Here is a 20,956-nt window from a genome sequence, read left to right on the forward strand (position 1 = left end):
GTACTATAATCTATCCATATTAAAGTCCATGCTACTGAAAAAGGTTAGAAGATTAAGATGAGCTGAAATTGCACGAAAAAAAATTATGAACATAGAAACTTGGTTATAAAATGGTTTTGAGAGTTGAGGGCACACCAACATTTTTTTATTTGTGCAACAAACTCCACAGCATTACTAAAAGTAGGTTGTCTTAAACTGAAATATATCTCACCGTATATATCAGTTCAGATACAACAAAAGATAAGTACCGTACAGAAATCTGCTTGAATTCCCAATCAGAGCAAAACAAAATGCATCTGATAAATCACCCTTTAGCAGAATGCTGCATAGCACTGTGTTCCAAGAGCATGTCTTCCCCCAAACAATCTCTTCATATATCATCTTTGCTACTCGTAAAATTGGTCGAAAAACATACCCGTTTTCTCCAAAGCTCAGATCCATCCAACTTTGTCTAGTGGCTGTTGTGATTGAGACCTCTGCAATTAAGATCAAATTTGGATGACAGTTAGTCATAGCATAAACCAAGTACTCAAAGCAATGGGATGGTTTAAATGATATACCGGATGCATGAATCAAAACCTTCATTCAGTCCCAGCCTTTTGCTTCAGCATCGCAATAAATTTCTCCCTGTCCTCTGGTGACATGCCATCAGCCGAGCAGTCTCCAACGCCCCATTCAGCTCCTCGAATGCAGTATTTGTCAAGAGTTGCTTGTTTGTTTCTGCAAATTAGTACCACAAACTTATGCACAACCTTAACTATAGCTTTCTGCATCAATCATTGAGAGAACTCACTTCTCCTTGTTTAACTTTGACTGCTCGAGCAGCTTCTTGAGGATAGGAGACTCTTTGAATCTTGCGTCATTCTCTGCATACTTTTTCTGATTTTCCTCTGAATCAGCCAATTTCGAGCATCACTTGAGCAGCAAAACATTCGAGTATGTTGATTTGTAGAGAACATACCGTTGAAACGAGTGAGGAAATCCATCTGAGGCAACTGTGGACCGGGGACTGATTCTATACCGGTGGAGCCCGAGAGGAATCCAGCATGAGCTGCAAGCTAGATACTTTTAATTACTGATTTCCATATTATTTATTACAACCAACACAAGTGAAGGGAAAGATACGCGTCTTGATCATAGCTTGCTAAACTTGCATTTCACCACATAAAACAGCAATTACTACATCAGTAGAAAGTGATCAAGATTTAGGATTCAGAAACCACCTCTGATTCTTCACCCAGAATATGCTAAATCGAGTTCAATCAACGAAAAATCTATCATGTAACATAACATGAATCAATTCCTTATTACTTACTTCAAATATGTAACTCAAATTTTCAGATGAAAAGCTTGGACTTCATAAATCCCTTTGAAGTTCCCAATTCATAAATCTTTTATTGTACCTTAATCCAAAATGAAATTTCTCTCAGCCTTAGACTAGTTGCAGCTTGCATACAGAGTTGGAAAAATCATTACCAAAAACATCAGAATTTGATTGAAACTTGGCTATAACAACATTCAATCCAAGTTCCAACCTTCCAAATAATGTTGAATTAAATGATTACCTAAGTACAAATAGCTTTGTCTCCCACAATTTAGCTATAATCTAGATTTTGGCCAAACACACCAACTTAATCATATCCCAATTCTCAAGAAACAAGTAAAAACAAAAGTAAATAAGCTACAGAACACAACTCTCTTAATTGCAATTCCCAGCAATTAAAATAAAATTTAAACAACAAGAATCGTAAATTTCCCTAGAATAAGGCCAGAAAAGAAGAAAATTCACCTGGATTAGACCAGAGAACAACAGAAAGAGACGCAGCTACAATAAACGCAGATTTCTGAAGCACAATCGGTTTAATGGCGGGAACGGATGAACATTCGCGGCCAAAATTTCTGGATATCGCATGCTCCGGTTCCCTGCGGCACGAAACCATCGAAAAATGCTTTACTTCACAAGAACGACAAGGGATTCCGAATGTGTTCGTCGAGATTGGGGTAGTGAGTGACGCATTGAGCAAAGAGAGAACCATATTGGTTTATGGTCAATATGGTGAGGAGAAGCGATAAGAGAAGGCTGAACTGCTCAACTGAAGGAGTTGATGAAATTTTCATTTTAACAATGACACTTAAAAAGTTTTTTCTTCCAAAATTATCACCTTACTGCTTACATATATTATATTTATATGATGTGAAAGTTACTTTTACTTAATCCGTTTATTTTATTTGATTATAATACTGTTTCTACTATTAATTTTGTAAGTATGACAAAATACTTGATTTATTATTATATTTCATTTGTTTGTTTTTTGATATTATAGGAAATAAATAAATTTATTAATTTTTGAATTATTCAAAATGTTAAAATCAACATAATAAATTAAAAAATACTGAGACGAGCTAAAGAAATAATTTTAAAAAATTGGGATCCCCACCACCACACCACCTCACAGAAATCGATTTATGCGCCAACCTTCATTCTTCATTTCATCGTTTTCTCCTCCCATTGGAATTTTTCTTTCCCTCTCTAAAATTTGATAGCTGCTCCGATTCCCAGGTATTTCAGTATTTGGCAATCCACAAATTCAAGGCTTCTGCATGCATAGATCGGAGAAATTGCCACCATTAAAACTGGTTTTGATATGATAAGCCTCGTTATATTTGGTTCTATTTATCGTTTTTTTCATAATTCGCGCGCGCCCATATGAGTTTTTCCCCTATATAATTTGATATGAAAATTTGGGAGTTCCGAATTTTGATGAATTAATGTGTGCTCTGTCTGGGTGACATGGTCCATAAGCTGCCAAAAGCATGTGATTTGTTCATTATTGGAGACCTAGTTTGTTTGAGGAACCTTTTCCTAGGGGTGGGACATGATAATGCATTCTTCTGTGGGTTATTTTGACGTTAACAGGGCTTACATTTTTCTTTCGAATTTCTGTTTGTGTTTGGCCAGGATTTCAATTTTGTCGACACACATCTTGTTGCCATTGTTGATATTGATATTTTTACATATTCAAGCAGATAGGTTGGATATATGATGTTGGCTGGTGGCTAGCGAAAGAGGGGATAATTTGATAATTGGGTGGTAAGTATGGATGATGCTGTGGATGCCAACAACAATCGAGGTGGATTGGCAAATGAAAGTGGAGATTCTGTGGTGACACTAGATCAAGTTCCATGCTGGAGTAGTGTGGAGTGTAAAGACTCGAATGAGAATGAAGATCCTGCATTTTCTAACTCATCCTTTGCAGACCCGTTGACATCTATTGATGAGGGTGGGGATTGTTTAAATTGCATGCAATCCAGGTTCCCGGTGAATCATGAGGTTAACTCCAAGGTTTATCTTTGGAGGGGGAACCCTTGGGTTCTTGAGGTGGATGCTGTAGTCAATTCAACGAATGAGGTAATAGGTGGCTCGTAGCAATGCAGTGCGTTGTAATTATCTAAGGCAATACATGTTGTGGCAATTCAGATCATGCACTTCTTTTGAGATCCTTGCACGTACTAATTTACATGTTTCTTGTTGGCCGACAGAGCCTAGATGAATCACAGAGCAGTCCTGGATTGCATGCTGCAGCTGGACCTGTCCTTGCAGAAGAATGTGCAACACTGGTATGCTACCATTGCATATCCAAATATCAGTTTCAAGGCTAAAGTTTGTAGTAACTCTGTAGCAGGAAAGACTTTCATTCATTGTTGACGTCTGCTGATAATACAGGGTGGTTGCCGAACCGGGATGGCAAAAATTAGCAAAGGATATGACCTTCCTGCTAGGTAATTATCTCATTTTCTTTTATTATAACTTAAACTTATTGGTTGTACTGCATTGTGGTTATCATTAATCAGTCGCAGAACTGTAAGTCTGGTAGGTTTCCCCATATTTATTCTCTGTCATCGCATTTCAATAAATACATTGAATATCAGATTGCGTAGAAAGTCTCTGTACATGGAGGTTGGTGAGACGAAAGTGAAAATTCCGGATAGGAAGTAGGCAGGATGGCTTAATATGATATTAGAACAAGAAGATGTTCTGTTCAGTTGATTTTCAGATTTCTAATAGCTAATCTGATTTTCAGATTTCTAATAGCTAATCTAAAGTTCTAATCCAAGCTATTATTTCTAATAGTTTATTCTAATTGCAGGAGGGTCTTACATACAGTTGGTCCTAAATATGCTGTGAAATATCATACTGCTGCAGAGAATGCTTTAAGTCATTGCTATAGGTCTTGCCTAGAGCTTCTCATTGAAAATGGGTTGCAGAGGTTGTTCTCTACCAAACACTGAAACAGTTATCCATCTCTTGATGTCATGGGTCATGGATTAAAGCTTTTTTAATGATGCATGTGCAGCATTGCTATGGGCTGTATATATACAGAAGCCAAAATGTATCCACGAGAACCTGCTGCCCATGTTGCAATAAGTGAGATATTACGAAGCGTATTCTATTCCATCATTATTCTTAATGTCTGTTTGCCTTGTTTTTTACTTTAATGATCCTGATTGAGAACCTTTCTCTAAGTGCAATCATTTTTTGCATTTTTTATTAGGAACTGTCAGGCGATTTCTCGAGAAACAGAAGGATTACGTACATGCAGTCATATTTTGTACCACAGCATCATCTGACGCAGAGATTTATAAGAGGTTTGTTTGTTGAAACTGTCAAATGCTTGTGGATCATGTTAATGGATAAGTTATCTATATACACATTCAAGTGAAATTGCATAATAGCAGACTCTTGAATTTTTACATTCTGATGTTGCTCTTATCCTAGATTGCTCCCACTTTACTTTCCAAGGGAGAAGAAAGAGGAGGTATTAGCTACTACAAAACTTCCTGCAGATGTTGGCGATGAAAATGGTGAGACAGTTATTGATGAGCGCAGAATAAGAATTCAGCCTTTGCCTAATGTGAAGAAGAAGGCAGTTCCAAGAATTCCTCAAATCTCTAATGATCTGCCAGTCAGTGATGTTTTGCCAGCACGAAAGTTAGTGATGCATACTTATTTCCCACCCCTTTTATGCCTCTAATGCTAAACATTTTTCTATTTGTATATGTGCATATACAAGAACCAGCTTTATGCTATGCTAAAAAACTTTTGCCTCCAGTCTATGAATTTACAAATTACAAACCAATCCTATGATTTTCTCTTAAAGCAGGAACTCAGCATACTTGTCTTCATATCTGGATCCTGCTTTCATGTCCTTGATCAAAGATCCAGACCAAAGACGCATGGAGCAGTGGGAGAAAGCTGCTGATGCACGAAATGGTTGGGATATTGCTAAAATGCTTGGGTATGGTGACCTCAGGGGCCCTCCTTTGTCTGCTGCTGAAGAATATTCCCTTCATTCCAGATATCTTGCTAAAGCAAATTCACTCAATCTTACCGAGATTTCAGAAATGAGAATAGTGTAAGACGAGCTTCAGTTTTTGGTGCTTAGTTTTTTTGTGCTTTGTTACTTGCTGAGTTTATTTATAACTTCCTTACTGCATCAATGTAGATAGTTGTGCTTGCATTGAGAGTTTCTTTATAGCTTCAGTAAAAGGTTAATAATTACATATCATGTATCCATTCAGCTACCGAGGTGGAGTTGACCATGAAGGTCGCCCAGTGATGGTGGTTGTCGGAGCACATTTTCTGTTAAGGTGTCTTGATCTAGAACGGTTTGTCTTGTATGTAATAAAGGTGAACATTTGTTAATATACTTTGCACTTAGTGACTCCACTGCTTATGTTATGTAATGTCTCGTAGCATGCTCTATTGTTTTCAAACTAAATATATTTTTCGGTTCAGGAATTTGAGCCTGTGATACAGAAGCCTTATACTATTGTTTATTTCCACTCAGCCGCATCATTACAGATGTGAGTTGCCTCTTTTATTTTGAAGCAGAGACCTCATTGTGTAGTTATTAGAAGCAATCTGAATTTCATGAAGATATTCTACGCTGCTCTCTTCACCGTATAAAATACTTTACATATAAATTTGAGTGAACAGGCAACCGGACCTAGGATGGATGAAAAGATTAGAGCAAATACTCGGGCGGAAGCACCAACATAATCTTCACGTATGAGCAATCCTCCTCTTAATATTGTGTCGTAGTTGCACAAGCTGTTAGCAACTGACTCTCTGCTACTATAACACAGGCAATATACGTCCTTCATCCAACCTTTGGACTAAAAACCGCTATTTTTGCAATGCAGCTTTTAATAGATAAGGTAGTATGGAGTAATGCTACAACCATGATACCGTTCACCACCCTCTAAAGCTTATTCGGTTACTCTGATTTGTAGGTGTGGAAGAAGGTGAACTATCTCGATCGCCTTCTGCAGCTATTCAGATACATTCCTCGCGAACAGCTGAGCATTCCAGATTTTGTGTTTCAGTGAGTTCCCCTGCCTCTGTTTCTCAAGTTGTGTTTGTGAGGCGCTGCAACGGCATCGGTTCAATGAGGTTGATCGTGTAACCGGATATTATGTGATGCAGGCATGATCTTGAAGTAAATGGAGAGAAGGGCGTTATTGTTGACCCGAGAACAAAATATGTTTATCAGCGGCAATAGATCATCTAAGAAGGCACATTTCCTTCTGCTTCAGGTTCCTCATATGCAGCAGTTCACAACCTTCTCTCGCTAGTTTTTTTTTTGGGTTAGCTGAAATTTTGCATATTCTGTAAGCTAGTAATATTTGAAGATAATAGGAGTATTCATTTGTAATTACTATTTTATTTTAGCTCATTGTATTTCATGGTGACCTGAGATCCAACTACTTATATATTGGTGGCTAACTATTTGGAAACCAATTTCTTTCTTCTTCTTCTTCTTTCAACTTGAATATGAAAAGTGGGAAGGATTAATCACTATTAAGAACTCTAATAAACTAATTGCCAATTTCCTTTTAGATATAATTACACATTTCTTAAAATAAAAATCTTATTTCGTAATGTCAAATACTTGATCCTAAATAATCTACTCCATTCGTCCCCAACTAGAGTTCAATTATGCCATTTTTCGTTTGTTCCTCATTAAAAATCTTATTTCATTTTTACCATAAATAATAAGTAGGTCACATATTCCAACAACTTATTTAACCTACTTTTCTTTCATTTTTAACATTCGTGTCGAAACCAAATACCTTATCGGAGGAAGTACATTAAATTGACCTTAAATAATACTCCACTGTATAAAATTATTGGCGGAATAAGAAATGTAGTACATATATTTGAGAGAGTAATATTCGAGTACTTGATGACCGAAAAGTTATTATTTTAAATATTTATTTATTTGGGATATTTCCTTTTTTTCTTTTCTCATTAAAGAATGAGCCCAGCCCAGTAACCTGTGTGACGCTGGAGAAGAGTGGACGGAGATACGAATCACACGGCAACCAACATCAGAAAAAACACATTCTTCACACACTCGAGGTGCCATTTTCAGCAATTGGAAGTAGAACCATAAAGTATTGCCGATTAATCTTGTTCTTATTAAAAATCTGCTTTATATTGAGTTGCTGCAATTCGTGAATGACGCCTTCTTTTGCATGGTTTCTGGAAGCAATTTCATCTGTGATGGTGTGATATAGGTTTTTTTCTTTTACTCTTCTGCCCATTTATGTTTTATTATCATTTCGGGCGAACAGTAGCTTATTTTTAAGTCACAAATGAATTATCAATAATAAATTTGATACGATTGAGTGGGGTGTTTGGAGTAATTGATTCTTTAGTTTTCTTGATTGAGATTCCATTAATGATGGTTGAAATTCATCCGCGGCTAAGATGCTGTTTCCTCTCTCTGTGTTGGAGAGGATTTCTGAGTGATTAGTATATGTAGAAACTCGTATGGTTGCAGTACTTGTTGTCTTCTATGTGAACTCTTCTGCTTGATTTTGTGACTTTGCGGTGAACGGCTCGAATGGTAGGTTGCTTTCAGGAAGATCGGAAACGATGGTTTGAATTTTGACACGCTGAGCAGCTGAGGCCTTGCTTTGTCCATATTCAAAAGTGGTGAAAAGTTTTGGGAGGTTTATTCTTGTCTAAAAATGGTGCAAAATTCGATAAACACTTTGGTAACCTCTAGATGCGGTGTTTTGTGTGGATCAAGTGATTGGTCAAGGAGAAGTTCTACCCAAGTCAGGGAGCTGTATTCAGTTGTTGGGGCTCCGAGGTTGTGTCATTGTGCATATGGTGGAAGAGGGGCCTCCTTTGCTGGGCCACTTAAGCTGTCCAGACGTAGTGGTTTGAGGGTTCAAGCTGGATGGCTATTTAGAGGAAATGATAAGGGATCAGAATTGGATGCGAGCTGTGAGCATAGTGAGAGAGCCAATGAGGATATTCTGATGTTTTTCTTTGAGCTCGATTTGGCCACCCGTGTACAGGTTTGAGGTGCTATAATCTTGTTGGCAAGTGTTGGATTTCTTGAACATAAGTTAGTTGGCTTATATCTGCGATTGTTTTGCAGTATGCTTTGAACTTGGAGCAGTATGAAGTAGCCCAGCAACTGAGGAACAAGTTGACTGAGGTTTGGATCAGTAGTTTATCTTGTCAAGATCTGATCATTGTGTAAAGTACTTCTTTCATTTAAAAAAGGATCAGCTGTTTGGGATCTTAGTCTCATTATATTCTCTCGGTATTGTTGCATTTGGAATTTGTTGTGAAAATCTAACAATGCTTAAATAATTTATTTATTGAAGGTTGAAACAGAGGTTATCAAGCTCCGAGAAAGCAGAAGAGGATCAGCATCCAAGAGTGAAGCTCAAGATATGGCTATAAGCATATTGAGACTACGGTAAGGCTCCTATTCTCTGAGCTTTTTCTCCCAAATTATAGATGACTCAGATTGCCTGACATTTTCCATATCCTGAGAATCGACTTACAGCTGACACGGACTACTATTCTGCTTGCAGTGCAGACTTGCAGAATGCAGTTGAGAATGAGAACTATCATCAGGCTGCTGAGTTGAGAGATGAAATTTCCAAACTCGAAGCGAAGTCTTTGGCTGCATCTGTAAAAGCCCAAGCATATGAAAGTGCAAAATATGCTCTCCGTTTGGGCCAAAAAGTAAAGCATAAAATATTTGGTAATCCATTACCTCATATTGCACTATTTATATCGTCCTCTTAAACATAAGTAGTTGTGCTAAATATAGTCCAATTTTTTATATACTCTTGTCTTGAAATCGTCCACAAACAAGACTTAAGTGAGGACTAAAACATAAGATGTGGGTTGTTATTCTGATATGAAGATGGCTAGTCAAATATATTTATGATCGTATAGTTGTTTCATAGAAAATCAGTCTTTCTTGACACATACTGTGAAATTCGTAGGGAAGAGATGAATTTTGTTTCAACTATTTCGCACATGGATCCCGAGTCTGCATAATGTATTAAAGTACTTATAGTCTTATAAAAGTTTAGTTTGGTATTATAGGATATCGGGCTGTTATCTGTGGCATGGATCCAGTATGCTGTGAATCGAAGTCGTGGATTGAGGGTGCAAATATTGACAAGTTGACTCGTGGCCCCGATCAACCCTTCTATCAGGTAACACCCTCAGATCCCAACCAACTAAACAAGAAAGAGAGAGAAACCGATCTTGCCTCTATGGTAGGGCTAATATGATCATAACTTTGACATTCAGTTCATGAATCTTTTCAAATTTTCCAAATGAAATTTGTGGCTTTAGCTTTACTCAAATAATAACATTGGGAATCTCACTGGTGTCACTTGACCTCTTGTTCTCTGCAGGTGTTGGTTGACATGCAAGAAGACCCCAACCTCTTAGTGGCATACGGTAAACATTATTAGCAGCAGCCTGGAGTTAGTCTGTTAGTTCTATCTATACTTAAATCCTTGACATAGATCCCTCTCTCTTCTTCGTCAATAGATAGACCAATATTGTGCTCAACTTCATGTTGCTCCATCATCATGTTCCTTCTTACACCTCTGCTTTTCCCAGACTGATTTGCAAACATGATTCTCTTGCAGTTTCCGAGGAGAACTTAATGGTGCCGGATCAACAAGACACGGTTAGTTTTAAGCCCATATTTGTTGCAAACTGCCGAGGTTATCGTAAGTTATTCTGCTTCCTTAACAAGTAGGATGGTGTTTGCCCATGCCAGGATAGGTTTGAACACCCTTATGCTTCATTCTTATTCTATGGAATGGATGGTGGTGGGGATTTTATCCCGATTAAACAGCTGCGGGAGAAATACAACCAGCCGCGGCATCAGCTCCCCTACGATCCACAGGACGAGGACTCCGGGAAGGATGCATAGACGTTTTGTTGGCAAAGGATCGGATGCGTTTTTAGTAGGAGAAGATGGAATTATCATATCCATGTCTTGTTGTGCAGGATCTCATCACGAATAACATCTCTTATACATGTATTGGAAATTGCTTGATTTGGCGTGTCAGTAGTAGTATCACTATCACTTGTTTGCTTTCTGCGAGCTTTGTAATTCAGTAGTATCATTTGTATGTCACAAGTATACTTGTCACTTGCTTCAACTTGCAGAACAGATGAAATCCAAAACCAATTATCATATCTTCAACTTGCAGAACAGATGAAAGTAGGCATGCGCATGTATGCAAGAGCCAAATCGGATGCTTCCTAAACTAGCAGAAGCGGATAGGACTGCCACGACGGTTACCGGATCAAGTCTGAAGCAAGCTGAGAGCATGCTTTGATAAGGTAACTGAATATGGACGAATGTCTCCTCATTTCTTGTCAGTGAACTTCCTCAGCAGGGGCATACCCGTGATCATTGCTTTCCATGAAAAAACATCAATAACATGAACTTCATCAAAGATCATACGAGCATCCTCGACGGCCCCCACATTTTACATACATACCAAGAAGAGAAGTAAACTAGTAGGAAGTTACCAAGATCCCTTTTTTAATCCCATTTCGATGCACCCTTGATGCAAAGCCCCTAATTTTGCACATGCTGTCACTATAATCCCAAAAGTGTAAGCATTTCCTTCGACCAAGCAATCCCTTATTCGGTTCAACAGCAGTAACCCCTCTCTTAATCAATTATCATGCACATATCCCACAACCATGGATGTCCAACACACCACATTCCTCTCCGAAATCCTCTCAAAAACTCTAAAAGCAGTTTGTATACCTATCAACAAGCCCAGTCAACACAAAGCTATCCGGTTTCCCCGTTTGAACTATGTAACATTGCAGCTTCCTCCCTTCACCGGAATCCCTCGGCTCACTACACGATCGAGAACGCAATGTTATCAACAACAAAGAATCTCCTCTGCGTAAACCAATTGTTCCTAAAATGCCATCTTATATTCACTTTACATCCGGATTAGGAATTTCATCGAACACCTGCCTTGCCCACGTATAAACCGCAACGACCGACTAAATTGCTCTTCAAGGGTTTGCTGAAATTGAAAGGAGGGACTCGATTTCTTAATCGTGGGAAGCTGAATACGCGAATTTGAAATGCGAAAGCACTTTTGCATTTGTTTTTTACATCTCCCGCCATGTTGATATTGACGGCTGTGCTCAATTTTTGTTTGTTTGTGGCGGCTGTGCATAGAGTAGTGGAGTACGGTGTTCTTTTCTATGGTCTCTAGCAAAACATGATTGTATGCATGTGGGCGAGGTGGGTGAGTTCGGCACTGTCCTCGGTAGGACCTGGAGCTGGAGCTGCCGATTGGACCTCGTGGGATCCGCTGGCGCTTCTCATCAGCCGCTCACACTGTTTCCGGCATTGCTCTCCACCGTGAGGCTTCTCAACTAGCCGGCTGAATTTGATGTAGTTCTGGCTAATGCGCCACCACATCCTGTTGATAGTCTGGAGGGATCCTCGACTATACTCGTCCAGGCCTTTGCCAGCGCAACGCACTCCGCCTCGCTCCAGACGGTCCTCTTTCCCTCGCCGGCCTCCTCCTCCTCTCCCTCGTCCCCCGCCCCACCCTCGTCGATGAGGACACGCGAGGACTGACTAGTGCCCCTGCCCTTGCCCTTGTCACGTCCCTCTGCCGCAGGTGGTATCTCAGTGGGAGACTCCCTGACCGGAGATAACCCCAGCTCCTCCAAAGAGAATGTCTCATTGCCGGTGAATTGAGTCTCCAGTTAAGTACTGTCACTACACAATAAATCCATGTAGGTGCGATACACGTTGTCCCCAAGTGATTGGGAGACCCCCACTCTACTACCCCCTGCACCATCTCGGGTATCACCATCCCTCCACTCACCCCCTGCATATGGGGCACCATCTCTCTACTCACTCCTGGCATTTGGGGCACCATCCCACCCGCCCAATGGTACATATTATAGTACCCGCCCATCATCGCCGGCATTTGGGGCATCATCGCCGCCATTCCGGGCATCCCTGCAGTTCCGCCGGCGTTTCCCCCACCTCCAACGAGGAACTTCTGCGTTTGTGACTCGCTTGTGGCGGGAGAATCACTGTCGTGCTCCATTTATCTTCAAAAGAAATGAAAGTAGAGAGATAGAAACTCGTCAATACAAGTGGTGCGAATGAAACGAAGTACAACGAACCGTATATATAGAGTTTTAAAAAAATCAGAAAAATGGGACGTCCGTCGTCACGCTACAATAGCGGACGTCGGGGCGGACGTCGGGACGAACGTCTGCTGAAACCGACAGACCACCTCTCGTCCGTCGGGACGTCCGCGTCCGCCTCATTTGATGCAATAGCGGACGTCCGCCCCAACGTCCGCTATTGTTGATGCTCTTAGAGCATCCACAATAGGGACGGATGTCCCAGTGGACATCCCAAAACACCCCTTGCCACGTCATAAGGACATCCCACAACACTGCCACGTCATAAGGACGTCCCACTCCACAATAGCGGATATCCCCAAGGACATCCCGACGGACATCCACAATAATCAAAATTCACAAATATGCAATTTTACTGAAATAAAATTTCGACACGAATACGGAAAAAATGGAACCATTTTATTTTTTTAAAAAAACATACATATTTAAAATTAAAAAAATACATAGTTAAAAAAAAATCATCCCAAACCAAAAAATGATTCAAACAAAGTAAATGTTATGCCTTCATTTTCGACGATAATACATGCGTTAGAGTTTTAAAAAAATCGCATATATAGAGTTTGCAACGAGCCGTATATATAGAGTTTAAAAAAATCAAAAATCAAAAATTCGGACGTCCGTCGTTTTTTACGCAATAGCGAACGTCCGCCCCGACGTCTGCTATTGCGGATGCTCTTAACCGGAATACCCGACTCGGGAAATCGGCACACGGAAGTAAAATTCATGACTTTTAACGTAACATTTAAAGTTCACGAAAAAAACAAACTTTTGTGAAAGTTCATGATTTAGAGGCAGTTTGCCAAAAAAAATATTGATCTATGTTGAATAGAAATAAATATCACTAAACTAATTTAATTACCTTTTTAAGATAGAAAATCTCATAAATAAAGATTAACCTTTTTTTACTGCAATATAGTACTAGTAGCTATACTTGAGTTGATAACATATGAATTTTGAGATTTTCCACTTTCGCGAGTCCGTGTCAAGAATTAGACTTAAAATTATTTTCTTTTTCATTCTTATTTTTTCGAAATTCTTGAAGATTTGCATTTTACCAAATTAAGTTGGGGCTTAACATATTCTAATTTAATTAGAAGAAAAATGATCTTCTAATCATCGAAAATAGTAGTACTATCTTAGCTCGTGCTTAAGTGTACATCTCCAACAATTTCATTCGCATTGAGCTATATATTTAGCTATTTATTCAATTTTAAATAATGATTATTGTGCAGCAAGTGAGGATAAAGCAATCGCTTACACTAATTACTTAATCCACAATTATATGTAAAAATTCATACTCAATTCGATTCACATTATACCAACTTAAACACAAATTCTAAAAATTAGTGAACGGAAATAATTCAAAATAAGCTGAAACGGGCAAAATGCAACATGCAAAATGTTCAATTCTTTGAACATGGAAGAGTTTAAAAAGGCAAAGGGTGCTGCATTCTATAAAAGAAGATTACTTGTATTAATTCGAACAAATCCGTGTATATAAAATCAAGCAAGATTATTTCTATAGTTGGAGTAACTCAACGACACAAATCACCAAAACACAAATTATGAGGAGATGCAATGACATTTACAAGACAAATTACCAAGACCGCAACACAGTTCTCTCTCTCTCTCTCTCACATAAAGTGATGAAACAAGATCCCTCATCTCATGTGTTCTTTTGTATGATCAACAAAGGAATGACACTCTTTCTCTCTCTCTCTCTCTCTCTCTCTCTCTCTCTCTCTCTCTCTCTCTCTCTCTCTCAATTATTAAGTTAACACCACTGCAGTGGGGTTACCTGCTGCAGGACATCTCTGTCGTCTGGGGCGCCTCGGCGTCTTCCCCCACCCTGTTAGGCTTCTGTCCTCCAAACCAGCTTCTATGCTGTTGAGTTGCTGTATCAGTGGAGTTGGAGTTGGATCCGCAGCAGGGTCCGTCTCTACCACAGCTCGTCTCCTGCCCCGTCTACCCCCATTTCTGGTGCCATTTCTTCTGGCCAGACCCGAAACCCAGTGATGCCCCGTAGCTCTCATCATACCCCCGAATGTCTGGATATCCTCAGTCACCTCATGGCGCGACAGAGATGTCAGACCGGGAAGGATGTCCCTTTGAAAGTCCCTCCGCTGCCTCCCTCTCCTCGCCTGACCCCTTCGGGGCCTCGTTACTGTATTGCCCCCCGCCTCTTCGTTCTTCTGTAGCTCAGGGACGAAGGGCGTTGGCATGTAATCCTCCTCCCTTGTCTCTGGTATCTGCAATGTCATTGCCTCGAAATCATCCATCTCCTCAGATAAGTCCTTTGGCGAGCCATCCTTATCTGTGGACGTGCTTTCATCTGGACACGAGGAAACAGCATTGACAAACAACATGAACGATTCTGCCAAGGAAGCTTCCAGAATATCAATACCGGCACTCTCCTCTAGATGGATTTTCGGACAGGATGATGACATGGCAACGATTGCTTCAGCTGCAGTTCTAAGAGCTTCGTCCTGTGATGAATCGGTTTTATTCTCCACCAGTAAGGATACTGTTGCACCCGCAGCATCCTCGCTGGACTCTTTCTCCGGAAGAACAGGAGATTCCAAATCTATATCAAGAATCACCTTACCTTTGACAGTCTTGCTTTCGTACGAAGGTGTTAAAGCATCTTCACAGTCGGTTATACACGAGTTCAAATCGATGAAGTCTCTGACAACGCCACATTTTGTCTGCTTTTCTTTCTCCACAGCCTCTTCTTCAGGTTCACACTCTAGGTTTATATCTATTACTCTATTCTTCCTTTCTTCAACGGCACTGTTTCCATCACGAGGGCAACTAAAACTTGCCGAGTTGGAAACATGAGAAAAGGGCTCACTTTTCATATCACCTGCTTCAAAAATGGGGAACCCCAGAATTTTCTTAACATTCTGGTTCCTGGCTGTCTTCATCTCACTTGAATCCAACTCAATTATTGGGGTGAATGGCTCATTGAGATCTCTAACTGTTTCGGCCTTACAAGACAATTGACTGGAAAAATCTTGGACGTAGCTTCTAGAATTTGCAGCATCATTAGCACGGGCTGGCTTGTTATTAAGCCAGGGCAATGAAGATCGGTGGCCCTCAGGCTTACCTTTATCATCAACTGTAGCAACATCTGGCAGGACCATTACCTCATTATACGAGCTCTTCGAAACCACCTCGTTCAAGTTAATATCTAGTGCAGGTTTTGAATCTGCAAATGAGGATCCTCCTGGAAAATGCCCAAATCCATGACTAGTCATGCGGTCAGATGCTACATTTGTGCCCCTACTGCAGTTACGGTAATCAAAGCCCAATGAGGGCATGTGAGCTTTCATTTCTTTCGACCCTGAGGCAGATCCGTGATAAAACCCATTCCATGTCGACAGTTCACCTCCCAAACCAGGGTTCAACATGAAGTCATCACCCAAGCGCCGATTTCCTCCACAATGTTTCTGCCACTCTGCTGAAATCTGCAGCCCTCGATCCATTGCTGCAGCTGGGGTCAGAGATGAATCCATCGCAGTCATCATCTGAGTAAAGCATTTAGCAGGCTTCGCCCAGGATGAGACGGGCTCTCCTGAAATCTGCACCCCTCGATCCATTGCTGCAGCTGGGTTCAGACGTGAATCTGCCGCTGTTATTATCTGAGTAAAGCTTTTAGCAGGTTTCGCCCAGGATGGGACGGCATGAGCCCAGGTGCCAGAATAATAAGACGAACTAAAGAATGGGTCTGAACCAGGGGTGTGAGAAGCCATATGGGGTCCCATTAATCTATTATTGGACTGATCACGACTTCTATCAGAAGATTCTAGATGATGGTGGACTCCCTCCCTCCAAGAATCTTCTCGGCTATGTCGAGTTAGATACATTCCAGGAGTATGATCGTGTGGATTGAGCATGCATTGCACTGGATGAGACTTATCTTGCTGAAGACTGGGAGTTACTGAATCGAAGTTACTTCTGCTGGACCCTGAAAGATTGAGAAATGAAGAACTTTGTAACTTATATGATAAAAATAGTTAATGGACAGAAATAAATTAATTTTAGCAGATAATCAGATTGTATGGATATTCAAAGAGGAGGGATTGGGCAACTAAGATAAGGAAGATTTCAAGAACACCATAAAATATAGATCTTCACCAAGTGCTTACCTGCTTCATAGATGTGGGAGAGAGGCCCTCTCTCATTAGCTTTACTCTCAACAGACGAATTGGTCAAAAGAGCTTCCCGGTAATTTACTGTTTTGGCATTTGCACCTAAATAACCTGCACTCGACATGGCATGCTGATTCACACCATTAGTATGTCGGTTGATAGAACCATGACCAAAGATATTCGTCGAAGGAGCAGTTGCCTCTTCAACATCAATGGGTTCGTTCAGATCAGCCAACATAATAGGGTTCCTCAAACAAGAACCAGAAGCTGAGGCAACAATCCTACATTCAGTTGTTGCTCCAATATGCCCGACGGGAGATAACTTCTGAGTTTCAGGTCCACTTTTTAGATTTCCGTTAGGAGCATAACTTGATACATCCGAGCCTTTGCAATCCGGTGACTCTTTGCCTTCATCAGTACCAATGTTTTCATCTGCTGGTAGTTCAAGATCGAACAACTTCTTCCTCACCTTCATTGGTCTTGAATCTATCAGTTCAGAGTCTTTTACAGAAGAAGACCCATTCTGGAATGGGAACTGACCAGGTTGCATATTGGTGTTCCCTTTCGTACAACTCATAGGAGAATTAGTGATTTCAACTCCCGAGATAGATGTTCTATCATAATTAGAATTCAACATAGGAAAGCCTGTTATGTGCCATTTCCGAGCTTCTTCTAATGGCACTTGAGGCCCTCCGAGACTTGATGATGACAATGGTTCTATTGATGGTCGGATTCTACGTAGTTCTTTCCTTCTGTATTCTTCCATCATATCTCTCTGGATCCGGTAAACACGGTGGAGTTCAGAAACCTTGATGTCAGCAGGTAAAAAATTCGAGAGGTCAGGATGCTGATGCAATAACTGAATTTCATACAAGAGATTATGCTCACCAGATTTAACTCAAAAACTTACAAATAAGCAAAAGGAAAAATATGTGTCTTAAAATTAGGGTCACTTAAAATGAAATCAAAGCACCTGATTCTTAAAAACAGCCTCGTGTTCAAGCATTGTCTGCTTCAATGCATCCTTGCCATACCCAGGATAACCATCCATTGCTGTCCTAGGCATGAAGCCATTGTAATATTGCCCGTTTGAGATAGCATTATCTCCGTAACAAATGGGCCAGCTACTACTGCTAGAATCCTCATTAAGATCTCTCATGGAGTAATATCCCGGAAAATAGCTCTTGCTATCTACTTTTGTTCCCATTCCTAAAGAAGATATATAAATCAGTATTAGGAAATTCGAAGCATAACCTAAAATTCTATAAACTCTCTCCCCACATTCTCCCTTTTGTTTAGATTAGGCAGCACCAACTCCAGGGTTCACCAATAGTTGCAAGAAAATGTAGAATTCTAAATAAATTACTAATCGGAAAGTCAGAATTCATGCACCGGTTTTCTAGGGCTAGAAGCTGGAACCGGTGCCAAAATAAAAATGTTATAAAAACATGTGTATCTAAAATCAGCACAATGCACAACAAACTGGTGTTAGCCATTTCTCCAATCTGAAACAATCTTATTATCTTAGCATCAACTGCTCCTTCTCACTGAGAACAAATTGAACACTTATACATATATCGCATTAAAGCTAGTCGGCATAAATAACAGATAAGAACAACATTTCAGACCGCAGCAATGGAAATTCAGTTAAATATATTATCTCCAAAGAATTTCAATAAAAGTGTGTCACAAGCTTGCCCAAACTCCAGGTCCTAAGTTAATTTTTTTTTAATAATAAGGCAGCAGAGCAGCAATGGTTGGGTGCAAGGATTTCACGAAAACTCAAACAAGACAGCTAGTGACACAAAACACGAACACGAAAAAAAAAATCGAACTAGAATAGCAAACTCAATGGGACTTGCAAGTGTCCTGAGCTCAAAACTCAAACTCAACTCTCACTATTTGACAGGATAATAACAGAGAATCTTTTCAAAACCTAAACTCAACAAACTTGGCCAAGGAGAAGAAATATTATAAATGCAGATTTAAGCAATCACGGTATAGGTTTTCTTAAAATAATAAACTCACATAAATGTAGCACACTCCGATTAAGGAATCTTGAAATGCAACTAAACATAGAATATTAAGAAAATATAATTTAGTAAGCAAATCTTACATCTCTATCGATGATCACACATCAAACTGAAATAGTCCCCAAATATGAGGAAATATACGAAGCACCGAGAAAAATGCTTAAATTCAATCACCCCAATTCCCAACCAATAAATTTATGAAACTGAAAACGCATATATTGGAATATAATTATGGCTCAATTAATCAAAAAGACTAATTATAAGGTAGAATTGAATGGAAGACGACGAATAAATATAATCCATTTTCTTCTGCGTCATAGTCAAAACTAAGTAAATCTTAAAAAATAATAACAAAATAAACAAAAATTAATTACCTCAGACCCACATCTTGAAGCAAGCAGCTCTCATGAATCCCCCATGGATTGAATTCATGTGAATTCTGAGGACTTTTCTCACTAATAATTGTCAAATGACACAAGGCAGCAATTAATTGAGTGTTTATGATAACTCCATTGAAGATGCACAGATCCTCATCAAACTCAACTAAGAATTGGAGATTTCGATCTGCTGGACCACGCCCTCTCGCTCTCTCTCTCTAGGAAGAGAAAAGGCAGCACTTTTAGAGAGAGAGGGGGAGTTTTTATTAATGAAAATACAAAAAAAAGAAAGAATTAACTGTTGATATAAACAAAGCAGTATAGGGGAGGGGAGAAGTAGTATTATTAATTTAGAGAAAGTGAAGAGAGATCCCAGATAATAAATCTTCACACTAAGAACAGTGACACGAAATTTGTCAACATCCAGTCTCTTTTTATTCTCTGCTTTTTCCTCTATAACAAAAAACTCTCTCAAATCTCCGCCTCTCTCTCTCTCTCATGATTTGTTTCAGCTATTATACAGTGTTTTAAAGTGTTTCTTGGGTTTTGAGGAAATGAAAAATAATGGGCAGTTCTAGATTCACTCCACTTTCCCCATAGATATATTAAACTCACTATTTTCATATTTTTCATATTTAAGATCACAGATTTTTCTTTTTTAGTTTGTTGTTATTAAAATAATATATATTTAATTTTGAAAATAATTAAATAATTTTCCAATCAAAATATTTCATTTTCGTTTTCACTCAATCCATTTATCGCTCATGCTATCTTTTCTCTTTAAAATTAAACACATTAGTTAACAACTCAAAAATTTTCGTATCAACTAAGAAATAGTATGATATTTTAGCCGGAACGGGGAGAGTTTTGTTTTAAAGATGATCAATAATTGGACGAATGGAGTAGTTTATGCAAACACTACATATAATTTTACTAATTCTCGATTTAATACGTCCATATCAATGTTTTAAAAATATGACAGCTAAGTGCGTATTGAAGTCATTAGTTCATCACCTATCGAATCAATTTAATAAATGTGGAATATTAATTTTGAAATAGGACAACTAAGCATCTACCGAAGTCGTCGGTTCATGGTTTACCAATCCAAACGATTTAATAAATGTACAAGATTAATTTTGAAAATAGGACAGTTAAGCGCATGTCGAAGTCGTTGGTTCATGGTTTACTCTCATCGTCCCACAAGAATATGCACTCTTTTCTTTTTAGTACATCTCAAAAAAGTATGCACGTTCTAATTTTGGAAACTATTTAGGTTAATTGTACATTAAAACTCGTACCCAACCAAAAGTGTATATTCTTATAGGACGAATGGAGTACTAATTTTGAAAATAGGATAGTTAAGCAGCTATCGAAGTCATCGGTTCATGATTTACCAATCGAATCAATTTAATAAATGTAGAAGACTAATTTTGAAAATACGACAGCTCATTCACGGTTTATCAAGCGAATCGATTTAATAACTGTAAGAGACTAATTTTGAAATCAGGACCACGCATGTTGAAATCATCGTCTACCAATCGAATCAATTTAATAAATGTAGAAGGCTAAAAACAGGATAGTGCGTATGTCGAAGTCATCGATTCATAGTTTACCAATCGAATCGATTTAATAAATGTAAAAGACTAGTTTTGAATATAATAAGATTAAATGCTTACATTGTTACAAACAATTTCAAACAGGGAGTATCATAAAGTAAGAGCAAAAATATGCTACATACTTTAGACACGGATCATCAGTAAGCACCACACTTGTTTACGACACAATTAACATTTTTTTATTTTGTTTAATACATTTAGTTTGATTTTAATACATTAAAAAATATTATTGACA

The 20,956-nt window shown here is 39.0% G+C and overlaps 4 protein-coding genes across 11 annotated transcripts; 2 read left to right on the forward strand and 2 right to left on the reverse strand.

The window, feature by feature from the left end:
- Positions 1 to 81: 81 nt before the first annotated feature.
- LOC121798516 lies at positions 82 to 2,118 on the reverse strand. Its single transcript, XM_042197561.1, has 5 exons — positions 1,790 to 2,118; positions 962 to 1,051; positions 794 to 890; positions 561 to 720; positions 82 to 476 (listed from the first exon to the last, which is right to left on the reverse strand). Exons 1-4 carry the CDS (start codon positions 2,034 to 2,036, stop codon positions 582 to 584), a joined length of 573 nt encoding a protein of 190 aa, XP_042053495.1. The 5' UTR covers positions 2,037 to 2,118; the 3' UTR covers positions 82 to 476; positions 561 to 581.
- Positions 2,119 to 2,432: 314 nt separating this feature from the next.
- LOC121801234 (protein GDAP2 homolog) lies at positions 2,433 to 6,809 on the forward strand. 4 transcript variants are annotated; one of them, XM_042200682.1, is made up of 15 exons: positions 2,433 to 2,560; positions 2,960 to 3,409; positions 3,541 to 3,618; positions 3,725 to 3,780; positions 4,149 to 4,268; positions 4,356 to 4,426; positions 4,554 to 4,647; positions 4,778 to 4,990; positions 5,163 to 5,414; positions 5,581 to 5,689; positions 5,798 to 5,865; positions 5,999 to 6,068; positions 6,148 to 6,219; positions 6,295 to 6,386; positions 6,488 to 6,809. In XM_042200682.1, exons 2-15 carry the CDS (start codon positions 3,098 to 3,100, stop codon positions 6,561 to 6,563), a joined length of 1,683 nt encoding a protein of 560 aa, XP_042056616.1. In that variant the 5' UTR covers positions 2,433 to 2,560; positions 2,960 to 3,097; the 3' UTR covers positions 6,564 to 6,809. The 4 variants fall into 4 exon arrangements, with proteins under 4 accessions (XP_042056616.1, XP_042056615.1, XP_042056617.1 ...); XM_042200681.1 differs by having other exon boundaries at positions 2,434 to 2,560; positions 3,028 to 3,409; XM_042200683.1 differs by having other exon boundaries at positions 2,441 to 2,560; positions 3,025 to 3,409.
- Positions 6,810 to 7,320: 511 nt separating this feature from the next.
- Positions 7,321 to 10,540, forward strand: LOC121801360 (clp protease adapter protein ClpF, chloroplastic-like). 5 transcript variants are annotated; one of them, XM_042200838.1, is made up of 9 exons: positions 7,321 to 7,423; positions 7,918 to 8,373; positions 8,457 to 8,516; positions 8,689 to 8,783; positions 8,902 to 9,074; positions 9,425 to 9,537; positions 9,742 to 9,787; positions 9,982 to 10,022; positions 10,116 to 10,540. In XM_042200838.1, exons 2-9 carry the CDS (start codon positions 8,038 to 8,040, stop codon positions 10,269 to 10,271), a joined length of 1,020 nt encoding a protein of 339 aa, XP_042056772.1. In that variant the 5' UTR covers positions 7,321 to 7,423; positions 7,918 to 8,037; the 3' UTR covers positions 10,272 to 10,540. The 5 variants fall into 5 exon arrangements, 4 of the variants coding, with proteins under 4 accessions (XP_042056772.1, XP_042056774.1, XP_042056770.1 ...); XM_042200840.1 differs by having other exon boundaries at positions 7,325 to 7,423; positions 7,929 to 8,373; XR_006050584.1 differs by having other exon boundaries at positions 7,327 to 7,458; positions 9,742 to 9,821; positions 10,116 to 10,215.
- Positions 10,541 to 13,999: 3,459 nt separating this feature from the next.
- On the reverse strand, positions 14,000 to 19,634 carry LOC121798060. Its single transcript, XM_042196886.1, has 4 exons — positions 19,103 to 19,634; positions 17,669 to 17,904; positions 16,693 to 17,503; positions 14,000 to 16,511 (listed from the first exon to the last, which is right to left on the reverse strand). Exons 2-4 carry the CDS (start codon positions 17,900 to 17,902, stop codon positions 14,314 to 14,316), a joined length of 3,243 nt encoding a protein of 1,080 aa, XP_042052820.1. The 5' UTR covers positions 17,903 to 17,904; positions 19,103 to 19,634; the 3' UTR covers positions 14,000 to 14,313.
- Between the last annotated feature and the right edge of the window lie 1,322 nt (positions 19,635 to 20,956).

This window comes from Salvia splendens, chromosome 4 (genome assembly GCF_004379255.2).
Source record: "Salvia splendens isolate huo1 chromosome 4, SspV2, whole genome shotgun sequence".
Lineage (NCBI taxonomy): Eukaryota > Viridiplantae > Streptophyta > Magnoliopsida > Lamiales > Lamiaceae > Salvia > Salvia splendens.

Bases quoted from the DNA above. Each gene is read 5' to 3' on its own strand.
- LOC121798516 (XM_042197561.1), bottom strand. From the start codon at position 2,036: ATGGTTCTCTCTTTGCTCAATGCGTCACTCACTACCCCAATCTCGACG. The intron at 1,052-1,789 runs GTGAATTTTCTT...TCTAGCTTGCAG, and splicing joins TGTTCTCTGGTCTAATCCAG to CTCATGCTGGATTCCTCTCG. The intron at 891-961 runs GTATGTTCTCTA...TGGCTGATTCAG, and splicing joins TTTCCTCACTCGTTTCAACG to AGGAAAATCAGAAAAAGTAT.
- LOC121801234 (XM_042200682.1), top strand. From the start codon at position 3,098: ATGGATGATGCTGTGGATGCCAACAACAATCGAGGTGGATTGGCAAAT. The intron at 3,619-3,724 runs GTATGCTACCAT...CTGATAATACAG, and splicing joins CAGAAGAATGTGCAACACTG to GGTGGTTGCCGAACCGGGAT. The intron at 4,991-5,162 runs GTTAGTGATGCA...CTCTTAAAGCAG, and splicing joins GATGTTTTGCCAGCACGAAA to GAACTCAGCATACTTGTCTT.
- LOC121801360 (XM_042200838.1), top strand. From the start codon at position 8,038: ATGGTGCAAAATTCGATAAACACTTTGGTAACCTCTAGATGCGGTGTT. The intron at 9,538-9,741 runs GTAACACCCTCA...TGTTCTCTGCAG, and splicing joins CCGATCAACCCTTCTATCAG to GTGTTGGTTGACATGCAAGA. The intron at 9,788-9,981 runs GTAAACATTATT...ATTCTCTTGCAG, and splicing joins CAACCTCTTAGTGGCATACG to TTTCCGAGGAGAACTTAATG.
- LOC121798060 (XM_042196886.1), bottom strand. From the start codon at position 17,902: ATGGGAACAAAAGTAGATAGCAAGAGCTATTTTCCGGGATATTACTCC. The intron at 17,504-17,668 runs GTGCTTTGATTT...GCTGACATCAAG, and splicing joins AGGCTGTTTTTAAGAATCAG to GTTTCTGAACTCCACCGTGT. The intron at 16,512-16,692 runs GTAAGCACTTGG...TCAATCTTTCAG, and splicing joins CTCCCACATCTATGAAGCAG to GGTCCAGCAGAAGTAACTTC.